This window comes from Numenius arquata, chromosome 2 (genome assembly GCF_964106895.1).
Source record: "Numenius arquata chromosome 2, bNumArq3.hap1.1, whole genome shotgun sequence".
Classification (NCBI taxonomy): Eukaryota; Metazoa; Chordata; class Aves; order Charadriiformes; family Scolopacidae; genus Numenius; species Numenius arquata.
In genome coordinates, this window is record NC_133577.1 from 88,971,686 (window position 1) to 88,989,117 (window position 17,432).

At 42.1% G+C, this 17,432-nt stretch overlaps 2 protein-coding genes across 3 annotated transcripts in view; both read right to left on the reverse strand.

Annotated features, from left to right (window-relative positions):
- Positions 1 to 5,067, reverse strand: part of OTOGL (otogelin like) — a 92,940-nt gene extending 87,873 nt beyond the window's left edge. The window contains exon 1 of the mRNA XM_074167572.1: positions 4,989 to 5,067. Within this exon, the coding sequence (XP_074023673.1) occupies positions 4,989 to 5,067 (79 nt within the window). The remainder of the gene's footprint in view (positions 1 to 4,988) is intronic.
- A 5,486-nt stretch (positions 5,068 to 10,553) lies between these two features.
- On the reverse strand, positions 10,554 to 14,873 carry RPS16 (ribosomal protein S16). 2 transcript variants are annotated; one of them, XM_074168123.1, is made up of 6 exons: positions 14,501 to 14,873; positions 14,357 to 14,412; positions 13,504 to 13,605; positions 12,622 to 12,718; positions 11,423 to 11,470; positions 10,554 to 11,294 (listed from the first exon to the last, which is right to left on the reverse strand). In XM_074168123.1, the coding sequence occupies exons 2-6, from the start codon at positions 14,402 to 14,404 to the stop codon at positions 11,149 to 11,151; spliced, it is 441 nt and encodes a 146-aa protein (XP_074024224.1). In that variant the 5' UTR covers positions 14,405 to 14,412; positions 14,501 to 14,873; the 3' UTR covers positions 10,554 to 11,148. The 2 variants fall into 2 exon arrangements, with proteins under 2 accessions (XP_074024224.1, XP_074024225.1); XM_074168124.1 differs by lacking the exon at positions 14,501 to 14,873 and having other exon boundaries at positions 13,555 to 13,605; positions 14,357 to 14,404.
- Between the last annotated feature and the right edge of the window lie 2,559 nt (positions 14,874 to 17,432).

Consider the following 17,432-nt stretch of genomic DNA (forward strand, 5'->3'; position numbering starts at 1 on the left):
TGCTGTTAGAATTGCAAGCTGTAAAACGACATAATAAATTTACATCGAAAAACACAACAGAAAGCACCTACCCAGGCTTATGAATTTTCCAAGAAGGATACCAAAGTTCAGTTGCATACAATGAACTTTTCTGCCAAACAACTTCTGTGGCTTGGACCTGCTTCACATATTTGTACAATGCCTAAAACCCTCCAGGAGCAGCTGCGTGCTCATTACCTGAGCACTGCCATCCCTTCACATAACCAGTTACGCACCTCTCGTATACTTACATCCTCTGCCAAGACCAGAAAAAGTGGCAGAAAAGAAAAACTGCAATGGAACTAAACTTTAAAAAAAAAAAAAAATCAAAGGATTAGCTTAGTTAGCTGTTCAGATTTGGTTGTAAGGCATTATTTTGAAAGTATAATTTTAACAGGAATTTTCCATAATTTAACTAATGGATAAAACCAGAAAATTAGTTTTGTAGGGGACGTAATAAGGAGGGCTTTCACAATGCACGGTAACACAGAAGAGCTGGTAGGAAGGCAGCATTTTCAGGAGCACCACTCCTCTCGTGTGTGAGGAGCACAGCACTGACCTCCTGGCGGACTCCGCGTCAAGGCCCCATGAAGGTGCGACCGAGGAGAGGCAGATCGAATCTGACAGAGAAACATAAAAGCAAAATCAGTGTTTGTGCTTTACAAATGAGTTGATATGAGCCTGAGGCATTGCAGCCTAATGCTGGGTTAGGACTTTGAAGGTTATTTTAATACAGAAAAGCAACTTGCAGCTTGGCCAGCATATGGCAAGGCCACGGGCACTGCAGGAGGGATCAGCAGCCTGGGACAGCAGGGAAGGCAGTGACCATCGCAGCCAGCACCATGGGAAGGGGAAGCTCAGCTTTCAGGAGGATGGGGAAAGATATAAATCCACCATGACATCACCGACGGCCTCCTTTCCATGTCTTCCACTTTGCTAGTGCCAATGAATGAGTGGGGCTCCACCAGGGGAGTTTTGCATTTACATTTGGGAGAAAGAGTGAGGGAACAGAAAACACTCCTGCCCTTTTCAATTTGGTCAAATACCAATAGTTGAAGACCTCGGAGATGGGATATCCCTCCATTTCCGCCTCTCCCCTAACTCATGCTCTGTGCACGCACCCTGATCATCCCATTGTGGCCACTCCAGCTGCAATGGATTTCATGTCCTCCTTGAGATCCTTCATAATTGCCTTTTGGTTCATCCCAAATAACAGAGGAGGCATATCTGCCTGATCTGCTTCCTGTCTCATTAAGGAATCGGGGAGCATCGGACTATAAGGAACCCTGGATCTGACCCAGCTACTGGGTCTGCTACTGCAGTTTGTCACGTCTCATCGTCCCTTCCAAGAACTGATCCCATTCCAGGCTGAAAGCACTCTGGGGTTTTTGCCCCCACTAGTCTGATCAGTCTAAACTAGTCTGAAAGTTTACCAGGGTGAAGTGCTGGGTAGTTAGATATTTCCCTCTTACATTTTTTCATGGCCAGTTTAAAACCTTTGGGCTTATGAAGTTTGGCCCTTTTGCTTAAATAGCTCTTCCCTGTGGTTTATTCCCTCTCTGATGTGCTATGAGAAAACAGTTACCCTTCTATGCTCCTCGCTGACGTATACACACGGCCTTCAGCTGTACAACTAAACAAAACAAATTGCCTAAGTCTTCCCCTGTAAGCTAATGTCTTTCTTCCCTCCTGCCGCCAGTCATTCTCCATGTCTGAAGTCTGAACTAATGGATCTCAAGGAACAGGTTAGGGTAACTCTCACTAATGCCTCATACAGTGACATAAAAACTTCCCTTTTCCAACTGGAAATACTTTGTGGGATGCATGCATCCAAGTAGCACAATCTGTCTAAAATCAACCTGAAATGGACTTCATCAAATCACTATCTGGAAGGCCCCGGCACCAAAACTATTCCTGGTCCCCACGGCCCATCACTAGCCAGAAAGGATCTTTTCCCTCCTGGCACAACAAGACCTATTTCTATTCCCCGTTTTCCATTACTCTGAGATGTCCTCCTCAGGAAACGAGGCCTTTGTGTTATTTCAGGGAGGTAGAGCACCCCCGTTGCAACAGCACTTTCCTGCTGAAGGCCCTCCTGGGACACCATCCATCCCATGGGCCCGCTTCTCTCAGAGGCTCCATTCACCTGCGCACAGCATTTCAGACCAGCTACCTTCCAACTCAGTCAGGAGACACGTAGATCTCGAAGGGACTCAGAGAAAATCATCCATGGCTGGGCTTCAGGCTCCCCACAAGGCCATGAGGAGGGACCACCTTGGGCTTCCCGCCTGCCCCCATTGAACAGGGTTATAAGTCTTGCTTGAGCTCTGTAGCCTGAGGCATGTACCAGCGGGGGAATCAGATTCTCCCCTTTACTACTAAATTTGAGGCAGTGGTAGGCTGGGGCGGTGGGAACGAGGGTCACCACAGCACCACGTGTGGGAGGGAGCCTTGGAGGCGGCACCACCATTGTGCCTCTCACCAAACACTAGCAGCTTTCCAGGGCGCTCTGTTCGTCCTCACAAAAGACGGAGGCGTCGAGGTTTTATTTCCCATGGTGTGCGTCAGTCAGCTCCTCAGGGTGGGTCACCCACCAGGGCTTTGCTGAAGATGAATGAAGGCATGAGGCCACGGGCTGAGACGAGGTCCGGGCAGGTAGGGAATAGCTGCTCCTCCTCACTGTCCTCCTGTTACTGCGACCCTTCTCCCCACAAAGGCTCCTTTGTAAGGACAGCAAAGGCCCAGAGCAGAAAAGGGGGGAGGGTTTCCCCTCCCTCCCATTTTTGGAGGTATTACCTACCTCAGCTGTTACAAGATCTCTTTTCTGTCGAGTTGCATTAAACTCATTTCTGGAAGAAAACAAAAAGGATCTTGTATAATCAAAGGTCTCTGGAGCAACCTGAATAAGCAGCTCCCCAGACAGAAGTGTTTCTCTCTGATTACCATCACTTTATCAAAGAGGTCTTTCTTGGGTTAACATTTAAAAAGGTGATTTTTTTTTCTTTTTTTTTCTTTTTGTGGTCTCATTTTACAGAATTGGGCATCACTCCGATCTCTGCTTGGACAGGGAGATACATGGAGCTTGTGGGGAAGACGCAAATAGGCAAAATAAGCTCACATGACAGGATACAAAATTGTAAAGCAGCTTCATATTTACTTGATGTTGCAGGTGAGTGGCTGCGAGTTCCCCCAAGTGTTATTTGGATATTCTGTGATGGCACTTTTAATAGCAAGAGATGACTCTCCAGCTGTAGCTGCCTTAAATTTGTGATTAAGTTTAGAAACAAGGGCATCAAACTATAAAACACACTTAGTTTTATCAACAGTCCAAGATGGCATATCATTTGACATGCATGTGTGTTTGCTAGATGTATTAGAGCTCATTAGACATCCAAAGCTACATCTGACTGGATGCTTCCATTGAAATTCATGGCATAGTTCCCATTTAATTCAATGGGATCAGGAACATTCCCTAGTTTGGGTTTTGTTTGGATTTCAGCTTCTACATGAAAACTCGTATTGAAAATGTTTATTTTAAGGCTGTATAGCACTTACTTTTCTGCGCTTCAAATAGCAACTAGGATTTTATCATGCAATTAAAACTGTAGAAGGGTAATCATTTAATGTATTTTTCCAGTCATGAAATCATGATCTCATCCTGGTTTCATTCCATTATTCCTTTAAGCTTTCTCAAAGCCACAGAAGTATCATTTTTCATAAGGACCTCCATTTTTCAAACAGAGGACCCATGCCCTTTATGTTAATTCTTTGAAAACAGTTGTAAACATTCGGAAAGTGTTATACATCCAATGTACATGTACATGGCATTTTACATGGTGAATTCAAGGCTATATTTTACTTTCTAACTTGCACTGCATCATGCTTATTCATTCCTGTTCTGTTTGCAGGACTTGACAAATAAGGAATAAAATCTTACCTTGAAGTTCTTCTCAAAAGAGAAAGCTTGCAATAAGATCCTGTAGATTAAGAAGTCATCAAGTTAAATCTTTTTTCTACAACCTCAGTCTGCATTTGGCAAACAGTTTGTCAAGTTTAAACACTATTGAATTTTGTTCTTTAATGATCTTAAGTTTTCCAGAGCGTTTTTATACAAACTTGTTCTGTTTCCAAGGGATGTAGCACTATGTGCTTTCTTTCCTGAGAGTTTGATTCTCTCAAGTACTCATCACCTGCAAGTTTCCGTGGTCTCAGTTCTGGTACATGATACCATGAAAAAGAGCAAAGGGTTCATAGCTCTTCAGATGCTCAGAACAAAACTGGTAAAATACAAAGGTCGGTCAGCGCTTTCCAGAATCAAACTTCTAGGGTGGTTACCTACAACCATTTTCTGAATGTTACTTGTAAGACTCAATTGTAAATCATTTAAAATGCTCTAGAGTCCATGCTTTAAAAAAAAAACAAACAAAAAAAAAAAAAAAACACCTTTCTCATATTGCTTCAGAAGTCTTTGTAACTGCTGCAAGAAGACTATCTACAAGGTCCATTTGCATTTTATAGAAAATAGGATCATTTATATAACCAGAAGAGTGATTAATTACCTTAGCATTCTACAAATGTGTAAACAAACTGCAGGTGCAGTCTGTTCAAACAGAATCATACCCCATTGAAAATCATTAGACACTTACTTATCTGGCAATAATGGTAAGAAAGCCAAGAAACTTAAATTTCGTTCCTAAATAATTGTTTTGTAACAAATTCAGATATACAAATGTATCTTTTTAAAACAATATATGTAAGAGCTATATTTAAGTTTCTACACCTGTAAGACAGAATGATGATATATAGTTTTTTTAAGCTGTGTTTAAAAACCTTTTTGATTTATGAATTCCAGCAAGGCTTTAAAAAATTGCTATTTAATGATATAAAATGAAGGAGCTGCAATATTAAAATATTTAGAAAAAGTCTTTTTTAAAGTTAGTATTACTACAAAAATGAAATAAATTTCTTACCTTGCAAAGAGGACAGCAATGAATGAAGCAAGAATATACTCCACGGTATCATTAAACTGAGCCTTCCCACAACGTTCATTTCAGTATAACTTAGTAATAGGAAACTTATCCAAATTAATGGCTTTGGTTACGATGGCATCTTAGAACTATGTATTTCTACAGCGTGTGTAAATGCCTTAAAAGTTAGATAGTTGGATGCATTATTTAAAATAATGCAATGCAAAAAAGGAAAAGCAAAGGAGACACCAAGCTTGGTAGCTACATACAGCGTCAGGAGCTTTGCAAGTCTTGCATACAACTGTCTGGCTGCATTAGTAATGCATGGTAACTCCTCAGCAGAGTCTGTATTAGTTACACTTTCACTAGACCTGCAAGTATTACTCCTCCGTTGAATTGAATCGGCCCTTTATAACATAGCAGACAATGACAGAGAAATGTTGCCCTGTCATGATGGTTTGAGAGTTCCTTCAGTCGTCACACACCTTTGTGCACTTTGAGGCTTGTGCTGAGTGCTGCCCTTTATTGCTAACTACAGTGAAATATTTTTGCAAGACCCTGCAATGATGCTACTGTTTAAATTATAACCAGATGGTTTTGGAGATTAACATATTAATGTTCCTTACCTGTTCTAGGAGGAGAGACTTGAACTGCCATTAAATAATACACTGGGATTTTTAAGAATATTTTAGACACATTTTTGTGTATAGTTTGCTTATACCCCAAAAGAAAGCTTCCTAGAGGATAATTATTCATTTCTAATAAAACATGTTATGAAAATTTCATATTAGCAAAAAGGAGAAAGATTCAACAGGGCCAATGGGGTTTGTTTCTAATTTTCATTAAAATATAAAAATATAATTTCACCAAAATTAAAAATTTTCATACTTTAAAATAGAAATATCTTACCTGCTTTACCCTAACATTAATACAATAGTTAAAAAGTGCAGTTTTAAAGACACATATAATAGTAATTGAAACCGCTACTGCTCATTTTACTGTGTGAAGCCTATCTTTGGTCTAACCTTCCACTCTTCCTTGGATGTACTTTGTGACACCCTCTGAACATGCTACAGAAAGTAGGTTTGGACCAAAATAAAATTTAGAAGTTGACGGCCTCTCTCAGGTAAAAAGTTTTCCTGTCATTTCTTCTAGCCCTTTTTCTTTCCCACTCCTCAGCTGGACTAGAGGAGAAGGCAAAGGAAAACACTCAACCTCTCCAACCACAAAGACAAAACCCTGTGTCCCCACAGCAGCTGACGGTACTCGTGCACGTTCAGGACCACGGGCAGCCCAAGGATACTTACTGCAAACTGGTATCTGTTATAATGCTACACTGTGTTTGGAGTATTTCTTAAGAATTATTTTTGTTATTGTTGGATCTGAGAAGCTGACAGTCACACAATTGGCATTTCAAGAGGTTTTTGGCTTTGTTTTTACTTCTGACTAGCTCCAGGCTGGTCCCATGGGCTGGCTGCTTATCTGCAGCTGGATTGCATCTCCCAGCTTAATTTCATCTCCTCCACGTGGTCCAAAAGCACTCCAGACTGCAAGCAGAAGCAAAAGAAGTGAGTTGCTGATCCAAACTGACACACTCATCTAGTCATACTCACAGACTGTGTACAAGACGTAGGCACCTACCTTGTAGGAGGTCACAGAGGCTAATCAACATTTCGCCTCTCATAAATCTACTCTTAGAGGACAATGTCTCAGGTTGCTCTCAAGCTGAGATGAACCCAAGCATTAAGGCTTCCAAATATCATTACCAGTCTCTGGGTTATCTTACTTTCAAGGTAAACGTGGTTTAGAAACTGTTTCAAAGTCTTCTAAGAAATCTGATCTGGGATTCTTCCCTTCCTCAAGGCCACATTTCACACCATGCTTCATATGCAGCATCACAAATAAATCTTTCCATTAATATAAATGAACTCTTTTGATTTAACAGAAACTATCAAACATAGCCTTTTTTTTTTTTTTCAATTTTTCTATAGCAAAGTTGAGGAGTTGAGGGAATATTTGGTGTATGTTAGTATTTCACAGTTGTTTAACTTCTAATGTTTAAAAAGAAGGCCAAGTGTCATCATCTGCAAAGGAACTTTGTATGAGTTAGAGCAACAGGTTTCATTAAGTCTGGATACCTCTGCTCAAGACAGGGTAGAAAACAGCACAGTCCCAGGCACATGAAAGATGTTAGCTAATAAGGAAAAAGAATGACTCAGCCAAGTACACTGAAACTGTACTCAGAGGACTGTATTAACAAAGAGATAAAAAAAAATTGAATCAAATAAGATCAAGGCAAGGACACACATTATCCACACAAGTAGTAGAATACTCACAGATTGGGAGTTGTGAAAAAAATGTGAACAGAAAAAAATGCATTAGAAAATAATCACTTGTAAAAAAAAAAAACCACAATACAGAACACAGCAGTCCATACTTTAAAAATGCTAGTGTTACATTTTTAAGTTACAGATTTTTCTTTAAAAATAAAATTTAAAGATTTCAATGTTAATATATTTGTATATTACAGTCAGAATTAATTTGCCCCAAATTTTCCAACATAACATTTGAGAGGACCTAATTTTATATATGGGTCACACAGTTTATCAGGATGAGAAAGTGGCCTGCAGTGCCACAGGTACAAGCTTGCCCTGCATTGGAATTAGATCCTCTGGCATCGTTACCAAAACATGGTACTTTCTAGAGCTCACACTCCAGCCTTCACTGAACTGGTATTGTCAACAAAGAATTCAAGTGAGGCCACATTTTGATGTGCACACCGGATGATCCTGAGGATTAGCATCAGTGAAACTAATGAAAGAGCTGGAGGATACGAGATTAGAGGCGTTTCTTCTCTTCTAAGAACCAGCTGCTCAAGAACTCACTGGGGGCTTGAAGATCAAACTGTTACTGTTTCTCTGTGGAAGTGTGTCTCTGGCCAGAGCAGGATGCTCAATGACAAGAGCTTGATTGCCATCCCTGCAGAATCAGGACATCAGGAAAGGAAACATTTGTATGAACAGGTTTTCCTCCTTACACCTTCAAACATCACGGTAGTTACACTTCCCCAATGAAGTTAAGCCCTCTAGTGGGTGATCAGTAAGTAACTGCTTAGAATAAAAACCTTCAGCCACCCAGGCAGACACCAGCCCGATTCCTTGAACATTTCTCATTTAGAAAGCAAGTCTGTGGGAATGACATCACTCTACAGGATTAATGGGGCATTTTTATAGGACCAGAGTTCAGTTCAGAAAGCATTTTTATTATGCCTTTTGGTTGAAGAAATGACATGCAGATATCATCTCTGGATATATTAGTAGCAATGCAAGTTTTATTTTCAGCCCTTCCATAAAAGAACAGCAAAATAAAAATCCCCAATTGTTACAAGCTGTTCTGCAGGCAGACAGAGACGATACATCGGGTTTCCCCATAACTGTGAAATCCATCCCTAAGGTTACTGGCATCAGGTATTGCATCTCCCCTTGTCTCCCTGACTTTCACACCTTGGTGTCCTCTCTCCGTCCCTGTGTCCAGCTGCTCTAACAGCCAGGGAAGAATCGGCTTTGGACGAGCCACAGCACAGGGTGCCTACGTGCCAACTGGCAGGGCAGCACGCACTTCCTGAGCAAGGAGCGAGCCATTGCTTTTCAGTCACCACACGAGCCAAACGGCTAAAAGGATTATTTCTCCTCAGCTGAAGCTAATTAACATCTACCGAGACGCCAATTTTCACAAAACTCATAGGAATTCAAGTAAGCAAATTTGAAGTTAGCCCTGCATAGCGTCTTTTCCTTAGAAAGCCAGGCTGGGAGGCAGAACATTGCCCTTTTCAGCAGCCCAAGAGCAAGAATTATTTGTGAGCAACTCTACTACAAAGGTAGAAACTCTGAGGAACTCACTGGACGAGAAACGGGTCAGATCTGAGGGTGCAGAAAAGGGGGACTGAGGAAAGCAAACCATGCATCTTGCCAAAGAGCAGCAAGTGTCTGGAATAGAGTATTTCCTTCACTTAGTGTAAAACAAAAAATCTTGGTACGTAAATTGGCAATAGAATATACAACAGTCTCCTCCATTTCCATGGGAGCGTGAGGGGTTTGAACAAGAGTTTTCTACTTCTATTCAGGTCATGTAATGCAGTATTTTTTGTGGCAGATGCTGACAGCTAAAATGGGAGATGGATGGAGAATTCCTTTTCAGAAGGAATTTGCTGAAGTTACTCGTTTAACTCTTGAATAACTACACTTCAGTGAAGATGCCTTAAATGCAGAAAAAGCAGAGACATATAACAACTGTTAACATTTATAAAAAGCTACGAGCAAAAGGGCAAAGTTGTGCTATTCTTTCCAATTCTCCAACCCAGCTCACAACAGAAGCTGGTTTAACTTTGTGTTGACCAAGTGCACTGAAATGACCTACCATTAAACGAGTGAGAGAAGAAACACCACATTAATAGAAAGCCCAACAGAAGGCCCAAGTATCAAGCTATTCCTATAAAAATTTCAGGCTTAGAGAGCAACACAGCAGAAGTCAGGCTCTTCGTTACTTCGTCTCCAAAGTTTCTTCCAGTTCCTCCGCAAACTGGTTTTCAAACACAGGAAAATACAGTCCAGGGCTGTTCCCATGCCTGTTGGGCCAGCTCACATCCAAGGCCTCACTCAATTACTTGCAACTCTTCACAGAGACAGAATTAGCCTTTCCAACAGCCTTTTGTTAGCGCATCCCATGTCTTACTCAGAGCTTTACTCTTTTTCTTTGTCCCCAGATCTCTTCCAGAACAAAAATCTTCAGTTTCAGTGGACGAGAAGCTGGAACTTCTCCAACATCTCTTTTCATGTTTGATACACACACACCCCTAGCTAGACATTTCAAAATCACTCTCGCATTTTCAACGCCAGGTTTTTCCCCCTTTCTTCCCTAAGGCCTCCAAATTGCCTCACCTGGCTCATGACATAAGCAACTGTCCGGCTTCCAAAAGGATTTTTCCGGATTATTTTTTTTTTTTATTATATTATTTAGTGTTACTCTCCAGGCCTATACCCCTCTGTGCTTGTACTCTGTGAACATGCAGTTGGATGAATTTAAACTCAATCTTATTTGTTAACACAAAATCCTCTTTGTTCTATATTTACAACATACTATTTTTGAAACAGACTGTATGGGGTTTGTAAATCTTTTTTTTAAAAAAAAAAAAAAAAAAAAAAAAAAAAAGAGTTCCCTACACGTAGACTAATCCAGAAAACTATACCTCTGTATTATCTGGTATGGCAGAACTTCCCTAGATCTCCTTTCCCTATCCCCATAACTACTTTGGTTTTGACAATGTAAACTTTAAATACAAATTTTAGAACAGCTGCCTGAATACCCACTTCAGTACCATGTTGAGGGAGTGACCCTCAAGGGAGTAAATTCCAAGCATAAACAAAAGCCGTTCGTGCAGATGGACAATACTCATCGCCATGAAATATTCCATAGTGGTGCCTGGAACTCCACTATCAGTGTGGTATTTCAGGTGAACATACAAGGGAAAGAGAAGCCCTTTGCAAGAACACCAACTGCCAGCACGGAAGTGAATGTGGGAAGATGTTTAATGTTCTGCATTACACTTGGGCTGTGTCCTGGTTTGAGGTAAAACAGAACCAAGTCACGTAACACACAATGTATAAGTTAGCAGCCAGGAGTCAGATCCAGTCTCTCATGCACTACGGTCTGTAACCAGGCTGAGACAGACATTTTCACATGGGAAGAACATGGCCTCCTCACATTGGTTCACACCACCACGAAGAGTGGCCATCCAGGTACTGGAAAAGGCCCACGTTCATCTAGATTTACCAGAAAGGCAGAGACCGAACTCTGCTTTAATGAACAGCCACACTGTTGCACGTACCCACAAAAAATAGGATGTGAGCCTTCTTTATGTTCCGATAACCAGGCATTCCTCAGCAGGAGAAAGCTTTTCTTTATTCCCAAGAGCCTATCTACCTAGGCTTACTATGATAAAAGAGGACTGTCAACAGCCCTTTGATTTTACTTTAATACCAATCAATTTGTGTATCAATATTAAAAGAGTGAAAAAATTACCCACACAGAAAACCGCAATTTGGAAACAAGAAATTTATCAAATTCTCTTGATGTTTATTGTCTGTCACATGACCGTAGAACAATTTTAACGGTAAGACTTCTGGTAGCGTGCACGAGCACCAGGTCCTCCAAATTTCTTTGATTCACAACGGCGAGGATCTGCAACCAGCAGAGTCCTATCATACTGGATTAGAATATCCTTGATCTCTTTCTTAGAAGCTTCATCAACATCTGTTTAAAAAAAAAATAGTCTTCAGTTTAAGAAGTTTCACATGGAACAAATCCCTATTAACATTTTTTGCACCATAACTACCAGAAGCCATACATTTCCACTTAAGGCAACAATTAAAACAACTTACATTTTTGATAGTAAGCCACCAATGCTTTGGAAATAGCTTGACGGATAGCTGTTAAAAAAAAACCCAAAAGATAATGGATCAGTAAGGACTGCAAAGGTATTTAAAACTTAAACACAAAGTGCCAGTTATCTGAGAAACTTGCTGTCTTCTTTTCTGCCAAATTGTCCTTTCCCTCCTTAATCTCCCCTCCCACATACTCCACGTGATCTTTACTTTGGCGAATCTGAAGAAATCTGTGCCAAGAGGCCACCCACGGTTCATTTGTTGATTTGACAACTGCCAGCTAGCCAAGGAATTGAACAAGGGCAGTCTTGATCACCTTCTCTCCAAACTACTAATGTAGGTTTATCTTCTACCTACAAGCAGCCAACTTTCAAAATCCTCAGAAACACAGTTCTCTGAAGTGCCTGTACTTTTCAGCAAGGATAAAATTGATCGGTGTGTTCAAAAGCTACGGAGGCAAAAGGGACAATATGACGGTATGAGCTGCTCTTCTAGCACACCCCAATAAAATACGCCTGTAGCACAGTACCACAGTGATCTGAACTCAAACCAGGAGTATGGGAATAACTGTAAAGGGTTTTTTAGGCTGGAATCTGTCAGAACATGAAAATCAGAGGTTTAGTGGAAATCTGAATTTTCTGGAAAACTAACGTAATCAACTTTGAGACTGAAACATGTCTCTGTTCTTAATGCAGCTTCAGCTCCACTTCACTAAAACCGAAACAGGACAAATCTATCATTTGTAAAGAGCAACTCTATCAACACCTAATGAAGTATGTTGTCAATCTTCTCTGCAAGGGAAAAAAGCTCCTAGCTTTGCAGGTCAGCTGAAAGATGCTTCGGAACAACAATGGAAGTTTACAACTGAAGATATAATTTCAAATGATAAATCCCCATTTTCCCTCCCAGGATCTTTGTGCTCAGCTGCACCTGAACTGTCCTGTCACACTGCATGACACAAAGATCATTTCCTCACATTTTCTCAAAATTTCATCAGTTTACTTCATTCAATTTACTCTAGATGTTCCAGCTTTCCACATAAAATATAACTACTAAGCCTTTATGAAAACTATACTTGCGCAGTCGAAAAAGAAACAGAACATCGAGATGCAAAGTTACTGTTCTAAACACAAGCCTCTCAAATATGTCGCTTGACCTGTTCTAGCCCACACCAGAGATCCCACCAAAAATCATACCGTAGATCTGTGCTACATGGCCACCACCCTTTACACGGACTCTGATGTCAACACCAGCAAACCGTTCCTTCCCCAGGAGGAGGACAGGTTCAAGCAGCTGGGAAACAAAACACAGAGAGAAAATTAATTTGTGATCAGAAACAAGGATTAGAGCTTGCAGTAGGTTTATCAGATGTGAAGGTACTGAATGTTCTGAAAAATGAAGCCTCCATTTTACAAGCACACACCCAAATAAAGCACACCTCTTGCAGAGTTCTTTGACATCTACTACTACTTCACCTACAAAATAAATTTACTGAAGTCTTAAGTTTCAGAAATCTTAATAGCAAAGCATATGCACAAGTGAATTAAGAGCAAGGGAACAGTTTAAGTAGAATGGTGTAACTACACCAGAAAAATAAATCAAGTTTATTAAAATTGAAGATCTTAAGTAATTTGCAAGTGGGCTTCTCCACTATTTATTATACTTTATAGTTATCTAGTCAGTTTTAGATTCTCTCAGCACTGTTCAAAGACCTATTTCATTAAGTCCTAAACAATCTTTTAAAAAGGAGGGTTTTAAAGTTACCCATTTTAATTTAAAAAAATAAATGTGAAGTGCTGAAAATAATTCTCATAATTACATTAACATACATTAATATAGTTAAGCAAAAAGCCCACCCTTCCCAACAAGGCAACCATAGAAGGACAGTTTTCTGAATTTTCGTAACAGCATCTACGTTTCAGGTAACCAGGAAACACAGAACCAAAAATTTAGCACTGCCAATAAGGAAAGCAACTCTTCTCCTTTCCCAAACAATTATGCATATAAAATTATTTTAACATCCAAGGTGGGGGCCACAAGAGGTGGGGAAGGAGGAGAGGGAATGGATGGATGCTTACTTTGTACTGCAGAGTTCTGGGCTCAATCATTTCCAGAGGTCTTCCATTCACTTTAATGAGGCCATTTCCTCTCTTGCAGTGGGCAACAGCGGTTGCTGTTTTCTAAAAATCCAAATCTGCATTAGTACAGCATTTCATTTTTGCACTAGCAATGTGGAGTGAATTTCTATTTAGTTTTAATAATCCAAAAATCTTTAGCGTTATGCCTAAGATCAACAACTCACACTAAACAAAACAGTACTGTTCCTTACGTTCCCAGGTATTGACTCATAATATTAAGGCATCACCACAATAAAATTATATTTAGAGTTATCAATGCTGTATTTAGTTATGAATACGGGCAAGACACCCCCTCCCTTCTACAACACGGTATTTTTGTGACTCATTTCCTCACAAAAGCCTGTTACCTAGGATTATTCGAGCCACTGGGTCCCAGCAGTGCGAACTTTAATCTTCCCACTGCCGCCTCATAACGTGGCTGTCGCACACCAGCAATAATGAGCGACGCACCTATGCCTGGGACGACAGTGGCGGCCACCCCTGAGAGAGAGGGCAGAGCTCCGACCCATGAGGACCCGAGTTCATGCCCTAAGAGAGTAAATCTTTCCCCCCGCTCCCGCGCGGTGCCGGGAACACGGCGCGGCCCAGCACCTACGGAGCGAGACACGTGGGCTGCCGAGCAGGCCTGAGCACGGGCGGCCGTGCCGCGCACCAGCCCTGCACACGGCCCTAGCGAGGAGCCGCTGCCAGTGCCCCCGAGCTGGGGCCGAGGGACCGCGAGCGCGTTGGGCCGCAGGGCGCGGCCCAACCCGACAACGAGGAGACGGAGCGGGCCGCGGCGCCCCGGCCTCACCTTCCGCCCGAAGACCTGGACGCTCTGCAAGGGGCCCTTGGCCGGCATAGCTGCTCCTGCAAGACAGAGAGAGACAGCATTAGCGCTGCCGGGGCAGCGGGGGCGGGTAGGGCGGCGGAGGCCGGAGCTCCCACGGACACTCACCCTCCCCTCAGCGGCGGCACCGGGAAAAGGCCGAACGGGGCTTCCTAGCTTCTTCTCAGGGGCAGCCGGGCCGCAAAGCGCGACGCCGTCTTCCGGCAGTGCGACAGAGCGCCCGGTTGCCCCTCCCGCGCCCGGCTGTGCTTTGCGGTAGCTCGGAGCTGTACGGGCAGGGCAGCAGGCACGCGCGTTCGTTCTGTTAGCCGCCGTCCCTCAGCCCCCGCGTGGCCGGAGGCTCCGCGGCCCGATGAGGAGAAAGGCCGCGCCGCTGACGGGGCACAGCTGAGGGGCTACGTCTGTCCTCTTCCCCGCCGGTGGAGCAGCGCGGCCCCCACGCCCAGCAGTCGGCCAGAGGGGCTTGATGGGCGCTGGGGAGGGTTAAACCTCGTCAGCAGGGCCTTTTGTAAGGCCGCCTCGGCACAGTGGTGTAGGGTCACCCCGTCTCTCGCCCCCCTCCTCGGTTTTTACTGTGGTGGTTTTGTTTTATTTGTTTGTTTTTAATTTGCTTTCGACGCACACAGCGTTGATTTAAAGGGATGGGGTCCCGGTAAGCGCCGAGTAAGAGTTGTCCACCTTTCAGAAAGCAGCTTCTGTCACCTTAACGCTACTGCGTTTGAAGCTGTCCGTGGGGGAGCTCCTGCCGTCCCGCAGGAGGAAGGCGGCAGCCTTTCCCCAGGAGGAAGCCCCGTGCCGCCCGGAGGAGGCCGAGCGTCCGCACGCTTTCTCCAGCGGACCGGCGAGGCACCCCGGGAGAAGCACAGCCCGTGATCGAACGGGTGAGGTTAGAACGGGGCAGGGAGGGGGCAGATGACTCACTGCCCGAGCGCTGCCATGGATTACAGCAGTTTGAAGGACTTCTTGAGAGGGATAGAGAGGATGCACAGCCTGTAGAGAGGCATTTTCTTGAGTTACTTTGAAACTTCTAGTGTTAACACAGTAGCATACCATCTCTTACGTATCCCAGTGACAAGGAGAACTCAGCTGGGATTCTCGTATAAAGAGAACAAAACGATGCCTTCCCTGAAAGGCTTACAGTCGCCCTTTGGACCTCCTTGAGATGCAGCAATACGAACTACATAGCTTTTTTAGTTTTAAAATTTGGTAAACTGCTGGAGAAGGTGAAGATTCAAGCCCTGTAGCATTGTGCACTGAGGCATATTCAGGCAATTCTTTATACCCACTTAAACAGTCAGCGACCGTTATGTTTAAGAACAAGTCAAGTTGTTCTCCTCAGATTCAGAGCATCCACGGATCCCATCAATGTGATCTTTTATCTCTGTTTTCCTTCTTTAATATCTGTCATAAAACACGGAATTTAAGTCACTTTCAGACTGAAAATATTTTACTTCTAAGGCTTGATATTTAGTATGCAAAATTTTCCAGAATCTATCGATGAAGCAAGGTCATGCTTCTTAGATATTTTAAACAATAGAGATTTAAATTACTATGATAGATTAGAAAGTTGACTGCTCAAATGAAACAATCAGTTCCTTTGTACAGGATTTTAAATACTGAACATTAGTCATCAGTCATGTGAGGATTTAAACAAGCACTTAGCTTTATGCAATTTGAGTGATTAGTTCTATTCAAGTGAATAGTACTGTGCAGAGCGTGTAAGATTTAGCACATCTCAAACCCCCAATTGTACAAAGCTTTAACATGTGACTTGAAAAGTGATATTTTTTTATTTTTTTTAAGGCTGTTTCCTAAGGAACAGTGTTTATGCAGTCACACATGTCTGTCATCCACTCTTTACCCATCATCGGGGGGAACAGGAATGGTCACCAGCTTGTTGGCCAATTTCAGTTAGTCTTCACAGAAGAATGGAAATTTCAAAACCAATTTAGCTAGTACATATTTGGTCAAAATAGGTGGCTCTGTATAAGAGAGATCTTGCATAATGAAAGCAGCTGCAGGAGCTGAAATACTAGACATTACAAAACTGTTATTTAGGTGAAAAAGAGAAAACATAATACCTAATTAACCCAGTTAGACAAAAAGGTTCAGCTAAGACTTGTGATCAGTCCAAAGGTGAGCCATTAGTCACTGAATTTTGTTGCGTGGTCAGGGGACTTTTAAAGGAAAAGAAAGCAAATTAAATCTTTTCCTTCTGTGGGCATTATCTGAGATCTGCTAATAAAGACCTGTGTTTTAACACCAAGTACACCATTAAGCAGGGGGCTCTCAAATGTCTGCTTGTATAAAGCTTACATTTTGGGAGCATGCTTTCTTAGGTCCTTCAAAATTCATCCTCATTTGGGTGTTCATCTGCTGCATGCTCTTCCTGGAATTGAAAACATTCCTTTTAGAAGAGCCTATGTATAAAACCAGTGATATGCCTAGACATATGTATCTTTCTGTATTCTGTTAGCAAAATAAGTAGGTAACCAACAGATATTGATAGTGTTGCCTGGAGATAAGGTTAAAGGCTTTGTGCTCATGTTTTCTTTGCTTTCTAGCATAAAAATGGGAATGGGAGCTAAAAGGCATTTAGAAACCACCTACCGCAGAAATTAGGCTGTAACATGGGAAGAGAGAACTAGTTCATAAATATCACCATATACAAAAGAAACAAAAAGATACCAGAATGGGAAAAAACCCTCAGGTAAGATACTATGAAGAAAATTCCAAGCACTAACAATATCCCTGCTTAGTTTTACTGAGCACAGAATACTTTAAAATGGTAATGTATCTCCGATTTCAAAAAGAATAACATAATAAGAACCTCCGAGCACCACCTACAAACTCTTGTCTTCACTTCCTCTTTATTTGTAAAATAATTGCACCTGTGGAATGTAAGGCACTTGTTTGGCAGCCTTTTTTTTTTTTTAACCTTACTTTGCACCAGTGTGAAGAGTTACACAGCATGCAAAGCAGTGAATAATCAGGCCCAAAGAATTTAAGGTGTATTTGCTGGTAAACCACTCCTACTAGA